We start from the raw sequence: 19,055 nt of genomic DNA on the forward strand, positions 1-19,055 counted from the left end.
ACATGTAAAACAGAAATGTTTATAATTTAAATAAAACTTACTTAAAAATTCAAAAAGGGAATAACCCAAAATTTAAAGAAATAATGGTTTTCACTTTTTAAAGCCATGTTCATACACATTTTTGTATTGAATTTGTTTATGCCATTATTCCCATTGAGTTTTTCAAATATTTAAATCCTTCCTCTGTTTTGTAAAGCTAGTTTACATGCAATACTAATTACAGCTTGCCTAACACTGGGCTGTTCTTCCAGTCCTTTATTTAAAAAACAAAACAAAACTATGCATTTTGAGACAATCTCACTGTTATCCATTCTTTCCTTGAAGTCTCTCTGAAGCCCAGTTAAACTTTCAATTTTCAATCCTCATGCCTTAATGTCCAAAATAGTGAGGATTTCAGTCCTGCCCTGAAAGTCTTACCTAAAATTCATAGCTTGTGTGTATAATTGATATTACTTTATTTCCCAATACATATTTGAACACTTTTGCTACATTGAAAGCCTTCTGAGGATAGATAAGATTATTCATACTCCAGACTTGATCATGATGATCTGGGGTGGGTGACTTTACTTCCAATATGCTGATGAACTTTTTATTAACTTTTTGTTTCTGCATAGGCTCTAATGTGAGTGATTATCTACAAAGTAAATCTTGATGACACCACCTTTTGAAAGAGCTATCTTAAGAAAGTGATTTTGACTTTTTGATTTCTATTTCCCTGAAAATATATGCTATCTAAAGTGTGCTATGGCACATTAGAGCCACATTAAGATAGATTCTCTTCAGATGTTTTAAACCTCAAAAGTATAAGAGCTTAAACCCTAGAAATCACTTCTTTTTTTTCGAGACAGCGTTTCTCTGTTGCTTTGGAGGCTGTCCTGGAAGTAGCTCTTGTAGACCAGGCTGGTCTCGAACTCATAGATATCCACTTGCCTCTACCTCCAGAGTGCTGGGATTAAAGGTGTGTTCCACCAACGCCTGGTTTAGAATTCCCTTTTTTAAAAACAAAAATATTATTATTGGCTTGGCTGGCTGGTTTGTGTAGATTTGAGATGATACTCTATTCTAATCAAAAGGTTTCGTAGTGGGACCAGAAATTAGGTAGCCTATGCTATCCCCTCCCCAAATATCTCTACCTGTTGACAAGATTCCTTGGAATCTCATGACGATGCTGCATCCCAGGACCACCACCAGATCAGACATCAGACTTGTTTGGCACTGGTGTACCTGTCAGCTAGCAAGGCTTAGGAGCCAGAGAACCACGATGGTGGTTAATTTTTACCTGTGATAGCAAGAGTAGGTGGCTTCCTTCTGCCTCCATGGGGAGGACTAATTCTCACCCTTCACCTTCAGTCCAGGGACTGGCGCTCAGGAGCCAGATATGCCAACCTATCATTTTCTCAATACCTCTGTCCATCCCCCAGCCTTGAGATGAGCTACCCGAGAAAGTCTTCCCCTTAATAATCCAGTCAACGGTCAGATGTAGTGGAGCATCCAACAGGATAGTGTAACTCTGAGACAGAATGTCTTGGATGTAGCTGTTTGGGGCTATGTTTGTATTTAAGTGGCAAACAAGAAAAGGAAATAAAATCGAAGCTTATTTGTCATCATAAAAATAAAGCAAAAATTTAAAATACTAAAAATCTTGACTTTCCTGATTTTTCTGTTTCCTTAGAAAATTATGCTCGCTAAGGACCATGGCACCTTAGAGCCTCGTGAAGATGTATTTACTTCTTTTGGTTTTAAATCTTAAAGACAAAAAGCTTAAATTCTAGAATTTTGAATCCAAATTTCATTTTTCTTTAGAATGCTACTAGCTCTCAATGCTCACTGACTCATTGGGACACAGTGACTGAGAGATTGAATTATATACCTCTATGGCCTAAATGATTTTGATTCCCAGTAATAGCAGTAGCTATTCACTTTTTTCAAGAATATTAATTATATTGTATGTCTGTTTCATTACTAGAAATTATTTTCAACATATTCCTGAATTATCTAAGTGATTAATTTGCCCTCTTACCTATATTTGGGGGTTCTACCTTACAATCACAAAGGGAAATGGATTACATCATTGTACTTCAACTTGTTTCCACAAATCTTTGAATTTTGAATGTGCTGCATGGTCAAGAGAGGAGTCATGATTCAGGACAAATGAAAATTTATTTAATAATTAGAAAAGCAAATATTTGTTCTCTTACCTGGATTTTGCTGAGGAGCACATTCTGAAAGTGCTTATTTGTCTTATAGTCAAGATCTCAATTTAAGAATACCTATGTACCTAGATCTCACAACAATTGAGATGGAATAAGCAAAGATCATAGGCTACCCGGAGGAAATAATAGCTATGTACCTTGTGTTGCAAACTTAAGCTTTCTGTCAAATCCTGAGAGAATTTCTCAGCACTGACATCAGTATTTTTCTGTAGAGAATTTAAGTCCCTACAAAAAATGAATCATTTGAAATTAATTAAGACTGTTCAATAAGAACATGGTCTTTACTAGGGTGAGCTTAAGATTATCTTGCTAGATTGAGTGTAACTGACCTAACTCTTAAAATTCTCAACTTTTGCGCATACAATATAGGAAATAGTCTGGAGAATACTTTAATGGAGGATGTAAAATTAATGTGAGTTATGAAAATAATTAGCACTGGGCAGACGAAATGACTCAGCAGCCAATGTGCTGCCTAAGTATGAGGATCTGAGTTCAAATCCCCAGAACTTGAATTTAAAAGGTGGGTGTGCCCTCGTGTATTTGTAATCCTAGTGTTGTGAAGAGGTGTGGAGACAGGAGGATTGCTAGAGTTTGATGACCATAAGCATAGCTCCAGGTTTAGTGAAAGACAGTCTCAAGCATGTAGTATGGGGAATGATAGGATAGCCAATGTGTCCCTCTGCCCTCTGTGTGCATATATGTCTTCACATACTCCTGTAAAATAAGTAGATGTAAGTGGAAAATGAGTGGAAAAATTTTTTGCCAAAAAGTGTGAAGATAGGAGTTCACATGCCCAACATCCATTTGAAAAGCTCTGTGCAGATGCAGCATAAAAGAATGCAAAAAAAAGGTCTGTGTGGGATACCAATGCTGGAGAGGCAGCCATAGAAGGACTAGAAGGATCTTAGGACTTTCTATCTAGCTGGTCTAGCCTATTTCTGAACTTTAGTTTCCGTGAAAGATACTGACACAAAAATAGGGTGAAGAGGTGTTTGAAGAGACAGCACTTGCATACATGTGTATGCTCAGCCTCTACCCCCTACAAAACACAGATATGAACAGACAAATGTTTCCTTCTTGGTAAGGGAATAAAAAATTGCCTCACTTTGAAATCCACTAGGACAGGGATGTGGGATGCTGACTCACTTCTCTTTCTCAGAATCATCCATTTACCTGTAAAAAGCTGCATATGGACTTAGCCTGTCTTGTCTTGCTTGTTGACACATGACCCAGACAATGTCCACTCTTGTGATGGACTTCTATCATTGATCTCCACTGCCCTATGGACCAAATATCAGATATTTCCTCCAACAAGAGGCACTGTTCCTTGGTTTCTTCTTCCTCTGTGGATTTTCAGAGAGTGTGTTGGTTGTGTATTGCTTGTTTTACTGGCTGCCTGGCTGGTGTGTTCAAGGGGATTTATTGCTGGATTAAAGGCTGTTAGAAGAGGAGGCCAGTGGGAGAGTATCCCTTGCAGAGCTATGAGATATCCTGAGAATTGGGTCTTGGGGAACAGAGAGTGGGGAGAGGGTTCTTTGGTCAGCTTAACGGGTCACCTAGCAGAAGTGGCCTGTGGTTGAGCAAGGTATGCCCACCTGAGTAGGGGTTGCGACACAGTAGCAAGTAGAAGAGGGGAGATGAAGAGGATGGTCTGTGAATTCCACAAGAGATGTGGACGGGAGAGGGGAGGTTGAAGCAGTGTCCTGTTTTTGCCCTAGGGGCAACCCCTGAGGGTCTGGAGGAACAGAGAGGGTAGAAAAGGACCATAGTACCCTACCCAGTCTTCTGGCAGGTATGGCCTCATATACAAATAATTTCAAATATTATTTTTGATAACTTCAACAAGATTAATATACCTCACTCCACAAAAGCACTAAAACATTTTCTTATTGTCCCTACATCATATCTTAACTTGCACATTTTCATTTTGACTTTTTTTTTTTACAAAATGAAGTCGTAGATGCTTACTATACTTTGCAAAGTACAAGCTATAAAACAGTGATTTTATATGAAGATGGTTTCAGACAATTCAACTGAATCTTCCAGCAAAAGTATATAGAATACAATAAATATTCTGCTTCTAATTATGCAGAAAACCCAGAGTTTACCCTCTAGGAATGAATGGATCCTGCCTATCACTTTGAATCGCTTTCAAAACAATCAAAAGTATCACAACCTGAAACTCGTATTCTCTTAATTAGACCAGTTGTTTTATATGCCGACTGCAGCCAATATCAGACAAACTACTTATTTCTGACTATCAAAGATTAATACACATATATTTAAAAATATTGATGTCATGTGAATTTGAAATGCCATATTCATATGATTAGAGCAGATCCTATGGTTCTTAAGTGATATCCTCTGAACCATAGGAATGAATGGATCACAGTCCGCCTGTTATTATTTTTCTATCCAAAAGCTTGTCACTACATATGTCTGTTGTTTTCTAAGTGTCAGAGATAGACAACAAGCCTGTTAATGAGGTGATTTCTTTACGACAGTCTAGACATTTAGTTTATTCATTCAATGTTATGATCTTAATCATTGACCCTATAAATAAAAATAAGGAATATATATTTGCCATAAAAAGTTTGTTACCTATCCTATATTCATCACTTAATAAATGAGATATAAAGGCTATTTATGAAGGATCCTTTATGATACAAAGGTGGATAAGGTATAGAAATGTTTACCTAATTATTTCAAGAATTTCATATGCTGAATTAAACCACTAGCAAGAATATTAAAAGCATAGTGAAAATAGTATTTACTATAAAGGTATCTATGTTACTAACATGGATATATGGATAATTCACAATTGTTCTTTGTATGCAAATATAATTTTCAACATTCTACTTTTTAGGATTGTTGACAAAATTATCTCATGCCTTACTAAGGGATCAAAACATGATTAGAATTTAAGAAAATAAACATCAATCAAAGCAACAATTGTGTGTGTGTGTGTGTGTGTGTGTGTGTGTGTGTTGTGAATTAGCTTTTGTAGAATGTTATTTCAAAATGATATACCTGTATGTAAAAAATTCTTTTTTGATCATAACCTTTACTCTCCCCAAATATCTCCACTCATATAACTATGTTCTTTCTTTCTTTCAGTAAAAAACCCACTAAACTAAATAAAATCACAAAAACATGGAGTTCATTTTGTTTTGGACTAGTAATGCTGAGCATGAAGCCTGCTCTAGAGGGTGACTTATAAACTCAGAATTGCTCCATTGGAAAAAGCTGTTTTCATTCCCAGGTAGCTATAAATTAAAAACAGCTTCTTAGTTACACATGGAACATTTAGTCACTTCCCCATCTCCATGCAGGGATTTGATCTTGATTAAACTGGTGAAGGCTCTGTGCATGCTGCCATAATCTCTGTGAATGCACATGAATATCAGTCTTCTTGTGTGTAGAACACCACATTTTCTTGTAGACATTTATCACCTCTGGCTTTTACAATCTTTCCACCTTGGCAATCCCTGGGTCTTAAAAAGAGGGATTTGATAAAGACATATCATTTAGGGATGAGTGCTCCATGGTGTCTCACTGTCAGGATGCTCTCTACTTGTTGGTCTCTCTGTTAATCAATAGCTATGATGAGTGATGAGTGATGAGTGATATTAGGAGTTTTTTTTTCAGTGTTCACTTAACAGAATAGTTGTAGGTTTTTCCCTTCAGGCCCACAACCTATCTAGTATCAGGTTCTTGCCTCACTAACAGTGTCAAATGTTGGTTCCATCACATGGAGTAGGTCTTAAATCTAATCCAAAAGTGTTTGGTTACTCCCATAGCATTTGGGCCATTATTTTACCAGTATATATGAATCTTGTTGTCAGATAATTGTAAGTCATAGGCTTCATAGCTGATTGAGATTGATTATTATTTTCTACATAAGTAGCATTTATAGTACCTTTCAGCATTATGAATGCTAATCAGTAGGGGCAAAACTTCTACTTGGGAAGCAGCTCCATATCTCCATGTTCCATGGAATAAGCAAGTTGTAACTTTGGCAATAGGTCTTTGAGTCAGATTTTTGAGGGTCACCAATCACATTGGCAATGTATTCTATGTCGGGGGCCAAATATTGATTATGATATTTTGGGTACAGGCCTCAGCTTGATTCCAGGAGCTTGAATCTCCCATTGTCTTTTAGATGTTGGTTGGTTACCCCTAGATGGCTTGACCACAGTGGAGAATAGCTTCTAGTTTGTGTAACAATAAACCTAGGACCCTGGGTGGACCCATGCCTATCTTGGGGGCTGATGGGACATGCCTAGGGACTAGTGAGACATGCCATTGTGGAATGTCTGAGGGCTTGTGCATGTGCCCATTCTGGGACCATTCCCTAGTATTAAAGGAAGCATTTCCTAGTTAGCCCTTTATATATGATAATAGATGTCTTCTGTTATTACTCCCGTTTTTGGAAAACTACTTAAGAGGATACTTCAATAAACTGTGACTTCTCAGTATTTACTGGGTGCCCTCCTGAGATGATCTGGTGTTCCTGTCTCATCTTTACGTCATTGAGTAATTAGCTTCCCTGAGTCCACACACACCCCCACTCAGAATAGGACCCAGGGCTGCTCTGGTTCCATTCATAGCCCTGAAGACAGCAGTCAGGAAAAACTGTAATGTTTGGGGGAATCTATGTATCAACTTTGGCCAAAGATTCAACAAGAAGTAATACATTTCTTCAAAGAATTGAAAAAAAAAAACAATATTTGCTTCATATGGAAACACATTTACATACTCACTCACCAGAAAAGGGTAGATAAAATGATCCTGAATAACAAAAGGATTGCTAGAGATATGAACATCCCAGATTACAAGTTGTGTTATGAAGAAATAGCTTGGCAATGGCATAAAAAGACACATTGACCAATCAAATCAAATTACAGATTCACATATAATTCAATACATCCAAAGATACCTGTTTTTTGACAAAGAAGTATAAAATATACAGTGGGAAAAAGGTATCATCTTCAGCAAATGGTGCTGGCTGTACTGGATATCTGTATGCAGTGTGAAAAAAACATTCATTTCCATAACCTTACATAAAACTGAACTCCAAATAGATCTAGGTCCTTAATATAAGATCAGATACCCAAATCCTGATGGAAGAAAAGGAGGATACTATCCTTGAAGTCATTGGCACAGGAAGACTCTCTGAACAGAACACTGATAACACAGGAAGTAAGATCATAATTAAGAAATGTGACCCTGTGAAGCTGAGAACCTTCAGGATTCCAACAATCCCCATCACTTGGGAAAAATGGCCACATGCAGAAACAGAAAAGATCTTTCTGAATTATACCTTGTGTAGAGAGTTAATATCTAAAATGTATGAAGAATGTAAAGAAACATCTGAAACACCAAGAAAAAATAACCCAAATTTAAAATGGAGTACAGAACTAAGCAGAGAGTTCTCAACAGATGTAGCACAAATACCCGAGGAACACTTAAATGCTCAAATCCTTAGGCATCAGAGCAATCAAAGAAGAGCAAATTAAAATTGCTTTAGGGGTTTTATCTTACCCCAGTCATGATGGCCAAGATTGATATGACAAAGGACAGCACATGGAAGGGAGGGTGTGGGGAAGGGGAAACACTTATTCATTGCTAGTAGCAATGTAAACGTGTAAATCCTTCTATTTCCAGGAGTAGCAGAATCCATAGATGTGCTCTATGTTACAGAGACAGTCAGTTAATTTGTATCATCGATGATACTCTCATCGATATTCTATTACCCCTTACTATCTGCAAAGCTCTCTTTGTCATCATGGGCATTTGATGGTCAGAGAACCTCATATCCAAGTATATATATATATATATATATATATATATATATATATATATATATATATCACAAACAGGATATGATGGGTAAAATCAAAGAAAAAAGAACACAAAATTAGATGAAGTTGAGTGAATAGCAATGGGGAAAGGAACTGAGGAACTGAGAGGAGTTGGAGGAAAGGTTTGACTATCATTAAAACATGCTGCATGAAATTCTTGAAGAACTTATAAAACATATTTAAGAAGAAAAAAAAGTATCAGAATGCATTACTGCTCAGTTAATCTTCCACTAGAACAGACTTCTAAATTAGGAACTCATACACACTGCGACCTGCCTCCAAGTCCTGTGTGATCGCAAATACACTGACTCACTGACCACATCTTCCTCCTTTCTTTCACTGCAAGAAATTCACATTTACAACTTTGGCTTCTCTGATAATGTTTCTCTTTCAGTAATGGCCTGTGCGCAGACCACAGGTTTCTTCAGCCCACCCACAGCTACTTAGCAGAATGAGCATTTTAACAAAGTCTATGGGGAATTTAGATTCCAGGCTTTGATGTTTGGGAACCACAGTTATAATCCTCTCTCTACTGCAATCCTGTGTTTTTATTTTCCTTTCTTCATTTATATTTCTTTCCTTTCTCATCCAATTTTAATAAGCCACTATTGTATTTGTTTTAAACATATCTTTGATATGCATGAAGTTTTATGAATTATTAAAGAAGAAAGCAAAGTTCACTAATGATGAGATGGGCATACTTGATTGCTTTATAAGTGTTGGCTGAATATTTACAACTGCAATGTGTAGATCATCTTCAACACTTTTCAGAATTCAGAATTACTATTTTGATTGTATCACCTTCAGTGCAGGGGAATGTCAGTTTGAGCAACCATGTAATCCAAAATGGCAAAAGTATGTTTAGGGTCATTTCAGAAACTGATGGAAATTCTATCATAATTCCAAGGAAAAGTTTATTTAATAATTTTCATGAGAGTAGTGCTAGTGACAACATTTTTAAGTCTTCAAATTCCCAATTTTAAAAATGCTACACAAAGACAGAATACTATGATATTGTTGCAAAATGACAATAAGAAAAATTTTATTGTCATTGGCTTTATCTATTTTAACCAGTGTGTTCATGCAAACTCAAAGAAAAAAAGTATTGTGTATACAGGAAAAAGTGCAATTCACAACCCACAGTAACCTGGATTCTGAATCAGATATTTGAAACAGTGTTGTATTGCTTAAAGCAATGGCATTTGCAGTGCAAACTGCACTTGTGTGCTCACCAAAACTGCAGTGAAGTCCAAGTGCAAGAGGGTTAAGGATGCCAGAGCCACCTCAGATTCATCACATTCTATTCTCAGTGAATTTTATGGTTTTTATACAAACCATTATCACCACCAAATACTTCACAAACCCACTTGGGAATCACAAGTCAGAGTTGAAGAAATTGACACTTGATCATTGACATTAATAAAGTCATGTTTGATGAGCTCAGAAAAAGCATACCATTCAAATCCCTCAAGGTATAAAATTGTGTATTAGTTTGGCTGACACTGTCAGAAATTTTAATATATTTACTTATGTTTAATATATTGTTATTTTATACAATCAGAAATAGTATGCTATCATAATATCTATAGTTAAAATTAGAGTCTCTAACAGCAGATGATTACTTATGGTTGGGAAGTCTGCAGTGCCCCATGGAACCAATTTAGACTTCTATCCAAACCTACAGTGTCCAGTTGAGAAACCTTTTCTTTACCTCCAGTGGAACCTGAGGCTCCTGTGGGAATTCCAGTTCTTCAGCCCTTCCCTCTATGGAAAAGGCAGATCAGGGTATAAAGGTTCTTGCATTGAAGGAGATGTCACATAAACTGAATTTGCTGTGCTTAGACATGAGACTTCCAAAGGAATTGTCATGAACAGAATCAACACATGTGGTCCTGCAGTCTTGTAGCATTGTACTCTTCCTGCTTTAGACCACTGATGCTTTTTAAGGATCTCTGCATTTTTTCCTGATATAGGTAAGAAGCAAATGAGGCCTGTAGTATCCATCATGCTTTCAGCAGAAATTAAATAATGTTCTTAATTAATAATTATATATATATATATATATATATATATATATATATATCTGGGTATAAATGAAAATAGCAATGACAAAAAAATTGCCTGTATATTTTCATTCATGGCTAAATATAAATGGGCAAACATATCTAGAATTATTATGTTTAAGAATGTTTCATAATGTAATTTCTTTATTGGGAATTTCATATCATGCACCCCAATTCTAATCATCTCCCAGCCCCACCATACTCACACTTGAACTGTATCCCCCAAAAGAAAATTAAAAAAAAAAGAAAAAATTAAAACAAAGTCAAACAAAACCAACCAAACAAAAGCCCTCTTTGCTCCTCTGTCTCCCCATCTCTCCAACACCTGTTCATTCATCCTAGTAGCACTGGGAGCTGTGGTGTGTCATGCTGTATAAAACCTTTGTACCTTACAATAATGGTTTTAGATAAGTCCAGCATTTAACAGCTGGACTATATTTCCAGCCTTGACATTAATGCCTTTTATGTTCTCCTGAACTACAGTGTTAATTCTAAATTCAGTATGAAACCTTAATGATCCAAATAATAGAAATTACTCTAATGATGTCAGTAGAAAGACAATTCTTTAGTCACATTCCTTCATAAGACTTCTAAGAGCAGTCACTTAGAAGTAAAAGACTAAATTATATCTTCTACTTATAAAGAAATACTTATATTTTTCCTATTTATATTTGCATATTTTATATAATTTATAAATGTATGCAGAATAGACTGCAGGTATATATTATGATTCATTGAGGACAATACCTTGATATATATCTAGATATATGTTTAAGTACCTAAAAGTAAAAACATATTGAAATATGTCAAAGATGTTCCCATTACTCTTTTTTGTGTTAATGGTTTGGTACATCTCCACATCTAATGTAATATAAGAATTTGCATTTCTTGTGTGTTTTGGTTTCTGTGGAAGGAAAAGCATTCCCATTAAATTTGCCTTAAATATGAAATATTGGCATGGTGTATATCACAAAATTGATCTGACCATTTTATTCTACTAATGTAAAACAAAGTGGAATGTAACCTAGACAATTGTTAGAGAGCTATATGAATATGTGTTCTCAAACTGAGCCAGTGATATTTGCATTAAAATATTTTATAATTGTTTTGACATAAAAATGCATCATAGAAATATAGGAGTAAATGCAGGATATATATATATATATATATATATATATATATATATATATATATATATATCCACAATAGATAATAAACTAGAAAGTTAAGACAAACATTTAAAGCAAACACAGAAACTTGTTCTTGTTTCTAGTGTAAATTTAAATAAACTTTTATTTACTTATTAATTTTTAATGTGGGAAGATTTTATTCATACAATCTCTCTCCTTCCCTCTCTCCAAACAGTCCCAATCATTCAGGTTTGTATATAACAACTATATTAAAGAAAGAGCTGTTCTAGATTTTTCAAATTTCTTTGCTACTTCCTTTCTATTCTTTCTCTTTCTTTTCCTTCATGAATCTGTATGTCTTTGCTCAGCACTACCTGCTTTGCTTCCTCTCTTTTATTGCTTTTTATGTACCAAAGTTTCCCATTTCATGTTGATTGTGCCTTCTCCTTTTAGTGTGTTATATATTTCTCCTCTCACTTTTTAATACTTTGCTTAAAAGCTTTTCCTTAAATGTTTTACAGGTAAGAGACTATGATAGTCTATGACCACAAAACAAGCATCAACCTTACCCCACAATTCTCAGAAAAACACCCAATGTCACTGTGTGGCTTCCCTTCCCGTCATTTCCTGTTACTTTCTAATTACATGCATGGAACTATTTTCACCAAGACATTAAAATTTTCTAAATTTCAACACCCAGAGAACTGTTGTCATTTATCCCCAGAAATCCTTTATTTTGCCTTCTGGAATTATATTAGTTGGTTTCCTTCCCATTATCTTTCCCCCATTAAAACCACAAACCTCAAATATCTGGTTGCATCAATACTTGCCTTTCCTTTGTATTTCTTTGAAATAACATAGGTTCTTGAAGTGACTGTTTTTAACACAGAAATTCTGAGAGTATCAGAAAAATAAGCTGGAAAAGCATGGTTGTAAAAGGAAGGGGGTTAAGCAGTCATACATGGTCATTAGTGTTAAGCCTACAATAGACCAATACTATTAAGTATGTACTTTGGAGGTTCAGGGACCAACAGACTAGTGTATCTTCATTGCAAAAAAAATTGAAAAACCATATCTGTAGTCAACAAATGATACTTTCATTCCATTGAACACCACTTCCAACTGTGAAGATCACTATACAATAGTCGCTCAATATTACAAATCCTATCCAATTTATATCTGTCTTCCTAGTATTGTCAATGTCCAGTCACACATGTTTCAATAACTTCATTTGCATTGAATATTATCTGGGAAAATTTTGTAAAGTTTGTCCATTAGATTCTTCTTGATAAACTCCTATGCCAATTATACCTAATTCTTATGATCTACAGTTTGAACAAATGTTTCCAGACAATTCTGCTGTACATAGGACACTCAGGGTACATTAAGAGTTTTCTATATCATGACTCCTGTTTACCCTACCAGAAACTGAATTCATCCACTTCTGCATAATAACTTTTGAAAAAAATTCCAGGGCCACTCTGTACAGTAATATTTCATTTTATTAAATTAGGGCATTTGAATTGACTAAGACTCTTCTGTTGAATTCACTGTATAAAGTAGATGCTTAAAATATCTTTTACCTTTATTTGGATATGTAACACAGATAAAGAATTTTCACACCAATTTGTAATTTCATTTTTTTCACACAAATTTGCAAGTATCTTTTCTTTAAATATGCTAATGCATACCCAATGTTTATTGGAATAATGAATTGAAATAATTTCTTCACTCTGAAGAGATGTTTTTATCTTATATAGGGATATTAAGTGAAATTTGTGGTTGATTTGATGAATACATAGTTGTGTTTTAAATTCTACTACTCAAAATTTTACTTCACAAGTTTTCATGAATGCTGTTGTGACATAAATTATTTCTCATCTCAGGGACATTCAGTGAGGACATGGAAACAAAGAACGTAACTCTGCTTACACAATTTGTACTCACAGGACTCACTCATCCGCCACAATGGAGAATCCCCCTGTTCCTGCTGTTCTTGGTGATCTATCTCATCACCATGTTGGGAAATATTGGTCTTATTACTCTTATCTGTAATGACCCTGGCCTTCACATCCCCATGTACCTATTTCTAGGGAGTTTAGCATTTGTGGATACTTGGTTATCATCCACAGTGACACCAAAGATGCTATTAGACTTTTTTGACAGGAGTAAGATGATCTCTCTTTCAGAATGCATGCTACAGTTTTTTTCATTTGTAGTAAGTGCAACCACAGAATGTTTTCTCTTGGCAGCAATGGCCTATGACCGATACATAGCCATATGCAAACCTTTACTCTATCCAGTGATTATGACGAATAAACTCTGTACATGTCTGTTAACATTGTCATTTGTAGGTGGATTTATTCATGCTTTAATTCATGAAAGCTTTTTATTAAGACTAACATTCTGCAACTCTAATGTAATATATCATTTTTACTGTGACGTTATGCCACTGTTAAAGATTTCCTGTACTGACCCTTCTCTCAATTACCTAATGCTTTTTATTTTCTCTGGCTCAATTCAAGTATTCACTATTACAACTATTCTTGTCTCTTATACACTTGTTCTGCTTTCAATCTTAAAGCAGAAGTCTATCAAAGGCATTAAGAAAGCCTTCTCCACCTGCGGAGCCCACCTCTTGTCTGTGTCTTTATACTATGGTCCCCTTCTTTTCATGTATGTGCGTCCTGCATCTCCACAGGTAGATGATGATGACATGATGGACTCTGTATTTTACACTGTCATAATTCCTGTACTGAATCCAATTATCTACAGTTTGAGAAATAAGCAAGTAAAAAAGTCACTGCAAAAATTCTTAAAGAGAAATGCTTAGGTCCCATATAATTATCTGTTGGATTTTTTGTTGTTTTTATGGTCTTATGAACTTTTTTATAATTTAGTTATTCTTTTAATTTTCATTTTACATTCCAACCAAAATTCTACCTCCTACCCCTCCTCCCACCCCCTCACTTCCCCTTCAGCCCACTATCACAATATTATGTACTCTTATTGTGGCTGTATTTTGTACACTGCTAAAAAAACATTTTGAAAATTAACCTAACCGAGAATTGTGTTGTTTTTGTCGCATTGTGCGTATATGTTTCTGGTGTATGCAAACTTATGTATGATTAGTTACATTTTGTCATGCAAACTTTGCAGAGGCCAGAGGGTGCCAAGTGTCCTGCTTAAACACTCTTCAACTTATTTTCTTGAAAGAGTGACTTTTACTGAACATGGAGCTAGGATTTTAAACTGTTAAACTCAACAATCCCTTTTCTGCACCCCACCCCACCCCACATTACTGATATTACAAGCATTTGTGGGGTCATGACCTTCTCAACAGGGGAATTTGAAGACCTTTCCTTCTGACATTTGATTGCTGTATTGCTGGGGCAGCAAACACAGCTATTCATCTTTTGCCCCAACTGATCTTACCCACTGAACATATCCCTGTTATCCAGAGCTAGCATTGAAATGGGCTGTTGTCTATGCACTCTTTTCCAAATTTTAAATTATATAAATGCTTTTATGAAAGCGTTTCAATGTAATATAATAAATACAGCAGAAATCAAGCTAAAACGGGTTTCTATGTCATTCATTATGTCATTGCAAATACATTAGCTGTTATGGTAATGTAGTTTTTATAAAAAGAAAATGAATATGATGCCGTTGTTAGCTTGGAGAATCATAGCCCATTTACCTGTTCTGGTGAGGCTGTAGTCTATTTCTCTAAATAGACACACTTTGGAAATTCTTAGAAATATATTTCTTTTATTGAATTCACTTGTGTGAAATAATGATTCTCACAGCATGTAAAAAAAAAAGACATGGGAGTGCAAGTGCAAGATTAATCCAGCGGGAAGACTGTCAAAGAATGCTCTGTGGTCAGTGTGCTTCTGAGAGTGAGGAGAGGTAGAGGTCCATTACACTCACCATCTAGACTGAGTTTGTGCTTCTTTCTAGTTCTACTTTGTGATTTCTGGCCATACAAAAAGTGTCAGTAAATCAAGATGTTAACAATATTTATGAAATAAATCAATTGGGGATCAGGAAGTAGTTCTCCACAGCCTAGATTTTTTAAGTGAGATGATTGGGGATTAAACGGATTATTAAGATTTATTATTAGAGTATGTATTTGAATAAACTGTGTTTTAAATATATATAACATAAGCTCAAATAGTATTATTAAGTTTTTGTGATGTCCCCGTCCCTGGTTATTTTCTGGGACACATGTGAAAAAGAGCAAATTCTGTGTGCATCTATTTGGGGTGGCCTTGACTGCAGACTTCACGCACAGGATGAGTGCAGAATCTTCAGCTCCACCTACGTTTCTTCTCCATATACTGAAATTGGCTGTTGAGAATCCCACGCTAGACACTACTGCAATCGTGTATACATTGCAAAGCTTTTTCTATATTCTCTTCCTTTCTAAAACTTTTCACCATGTGGTTTTGGGACTAAACCTTTCTTGAAATGTTAATGGAATATTATTGCTAGTATCTTATATGTTGAGAGATATAAAGATATACATGTACATTCGCATGTATTTGTGTGAATTCATAGTTTATATGTGATGTGAGTTCATCTGTGTGTATGATTGTATTTGTAGACATATTAAAACATATTGTTTTCCCACATCCCATATTAGTTTACCCTGGCATTATTTGAGGTCCTTTTATAAAACATAAAGGCTCGTTATGCCTTTTGGGACTATTGAAGGGATTTCAAACATTAACATGTAGGTTATGTGGGAGATTTTGTCAATAGAGGCATCCTTTAAAAAAGATTGGGAGACTCTGATCCCATCTTCTTGCCATGTTTTTTGTCCTTTAGACCAGAAATGATAAGTTTTGTTCTACAATGCAGTTTACAATGATTACAATAATACACTATGACCTTTAAATTGTGAGCCACATAGAGCCTTTCTCTTTTTATGAGTTGACTTATCTGGACATTTTTTTTATGCATGTGAAAAATGGAGTCTAATTTACAACTGAAATTGTACACATTTTAAAATAAATAACCAATTTGATGAATTTTGTACTATTTAGTATAATCTCAGAGAAAAATACTAATCTAGAATCTTTAAAAGCCATTCATTGTTCTTGGATCACATTTGAACTTGTATAATACTTAATTTTGGCTACACACTTGTTTTTCTTTTTGAGACAGGGGTTCTCTGTATTGTTTTTGGAAGCTGTCCTGAAACTTGCTCTGTAGACCAGGTTGGCCTCACACTCACAGAGATCTGCCTGCCTCTGCCTCTTGAGTGCGGAGATTAAAGGCATTCACCACCAACACCCAGCCTGGCCACACACTTGTTAACATTACAGTTTAAGTCTTATTTCACTTCATCTCTTTTACAATAGACAGCAAGGTTGTTTTTAGACAAGAAGCACAAAAGAAGAATTTGTAAAATTGAAAAGAATCTTAAAGCAAAACATATACAGAATGAAGTGAGGATGGATTACTCCTCATAAACATACAATGAACTCAGAATGACTGTTTGCTTTCAGTAGATGCTTCCAGTCAACTCATCTTTAGTCTTCATGGCAATCAAAAGCAGCATACACTAATAAAATGATGTTGCACTTATAATTAGATGTGGCTTCTTGTATTTAGATTATTTGAAAATATAATAAGAAACCATTTGATCTTGAATATTGAATAATAAACAATATTTTAATCAACACTATTTTTGTCTTTAATTTGGAATTCAGGTTCACAGATTAGAGCAGGTCTTCTAGTCCCTAATAGAAGCCCCATCAAAGGAATATCCATACTGCTATGAATTCATATGTGCAACTTCCTTGTGTTCAGAAAATACTGTGACCTTGAAGTCATCCACCACCTCTGGCTCTTTAGTCTACTTGATAATTATTATTGTTTATTAAATATTATGTAATGATAATAATAATGATAATAATGTCTCTGCAAACCAAGAAAGGAATAGAAATCCTGGAAGCAATACCATTCACAATTGTCTCAATTATTGCCACTCTCTTATGGAAATTTTGGCATATATTTCCATAAATAATACCAATAACCTAAATATCCCTTAGCCCAGATGTAGCACCTCATTACAATGTGCAACTTATGTCTTGTGTGTCAGACAACCCCTGATTCATGAGTGGACTCAGGTCACATGGTCACATGGTTGCCTAAGTTTGTACATTTAGCCTCTGTGAAGGTACATTATGCGTGAATGTAATATTTATCAAAATCTGAGCATTCCTATGGAGGATTTCAAGACTTTGCTTCAAAGTTTTAACAACCTAGACTGTTCTTTATTTAGAGACTTGTAAATAACCTCAAATAGTGCTTCCTTCAGTTGTGCCCTTTCGTAGTAACAATGGAGTTGCTAAGCCACAGGATCACAACAGTTTGCAAAGCAGGTTATGCTTGTTCTACACTTGTTTTCTGAGCTGTATATGAAAACAGTGGCTTTTCTATCACTTTTCAACTGGCCCAGTGTAACAAGAACAATTGTGTTTCCATATTTAGTACCACTTCTGTGGACTCTGTTCCTTCTTGACTCTAGGAATTGCTAAATGCAGTATGCTATCTTCCCCCTTAGGACAGTGGCTCTGTCTCTGTCTCTACCCCTGTCTCTTTCTGTCTCTGTCTCTGTATCTATCTCTTTCCTTCTCCCCCTCTTTTTCTTCTTGCTCTCCCTTCAATCCCCACTCCTCTCTTTCTTCTCTTTGACTCCCTCACTCCTTTTCTCTCTTTTCCTTCCTCCCTTTCTTCCCTCTTGAGTTCTTGACTACAAATATGTAATAATAAACTTCTGTCTGCAGTATATGTTTTTGTTCTCTGAATTTCATTCTTTGAATTTACCAGCCCCACACCTGAAAGATCAAGGCAGATTTGGGGAGCATCAAGATCTCTGTGATGCTAGACCCTCAAACCAGGCTCAACAGGGGCTGAGAAGGTTCCTTGCCTCATATAGACACACCATGATTACCACATCATTTCTAAAATGACCTCAAAAATAAATTGTTTGCCTGAACTTGTCAGAAGTGTAACTTGTGATCAGAAATCGTACTAGTAGAGGTAATTTTCAAGTTGGGTTTGGGTCCTGTGAGTAGACATTTAGAGTGTAAAAGTTTGTGATGCTCCACAGAGCCATCCAGACAGACTCCTCTCATGTGTCCAATCTGCATTGCCCTGCACAGCAGCTGCCCTGTGTCCTGAGGGAACACTTGTGAGCTCATGTGAGAATTTCAGTTCTACTCTCAGGGCTGCAGTTGGTTGACCTCAACTCAAAAGAAATATGCAGACACCATTTCTTCTGTGTTTCAGGGATGAAACATCCCAAACAAATCACTGCCATAAGAATTGCCACCAGCCTTCCCTCATCCCTGTAGTGCTGAGGTTTTTAATTGCTTTCAATATCCCAATACCTCTTAAGGACCTCTAAAACATATCTTACAATACAGGTAAGAGGAAAATGGTTTTTGTAATAATATGCATCTGTTCTCTGAAGAATGAAATGCTGGTTAAGTTATAGTTGTTTTATATTTAACTTACCAGATTCCTGCTTGCTGTAAAATAAAATGAAAAGAGTGTGACTAGAGTATTGGTAAGGTGTGGATAGTTGAGGACATTGTGTGGACCATGCTGCTTACTATACTAAAAGCATTTGAAGGAGCTATGTGAGAGATTTTTTAAAAGGTATATATGTCATTATATTATTAATTTCTGATGCTTTTTCTACTTCATGGATCTTGGCTACAGACATGTTCTGTCTTATAGATTTGTTCACTCAATCCCATGCAACTT

General features: G+C 35.6%; 1 protein-coding gene across 1 annotated transcript; it reads left to right on the forward strand.

Moving 5' to 3' along the window:
- Positions 1-13,170: 13,170 nt before the first annotated feature.
- LOC100766954 (olfactory receptor 187-like) lies at positions 13,171-14,103 on the forward strand. Its single transcript, XM_027413340.1, has one exon. It carries the CDS (start codon positions 13,174-13,176, stop codon positions 14,101-14,103), a length of 930 nt encoding a protein of 309 aa, XP_027269141.1. The 5' UTR covers positions 13,171-13,173.
- The last annotated feature ends 4,952 nt before the right edge of the window (positions 14,104-19,055 follow it).

Source organism: Cricetulus griseus, chromosome 4 (genome assembly GCF_003668045.3).
Source record: "Cricetulus griseus strain 17A/GY chromosome 4, alternate assembly CriGri-PICRH-1.0, whole genome shotgun sequence".
NCBI classification, from domain to species: domain Eukaryota; kingdom Metazoa; phylum Chordata; class Mammalia; order Rodentia; family Cricetidae; genus Cricetulus; species Cricetulus griseus.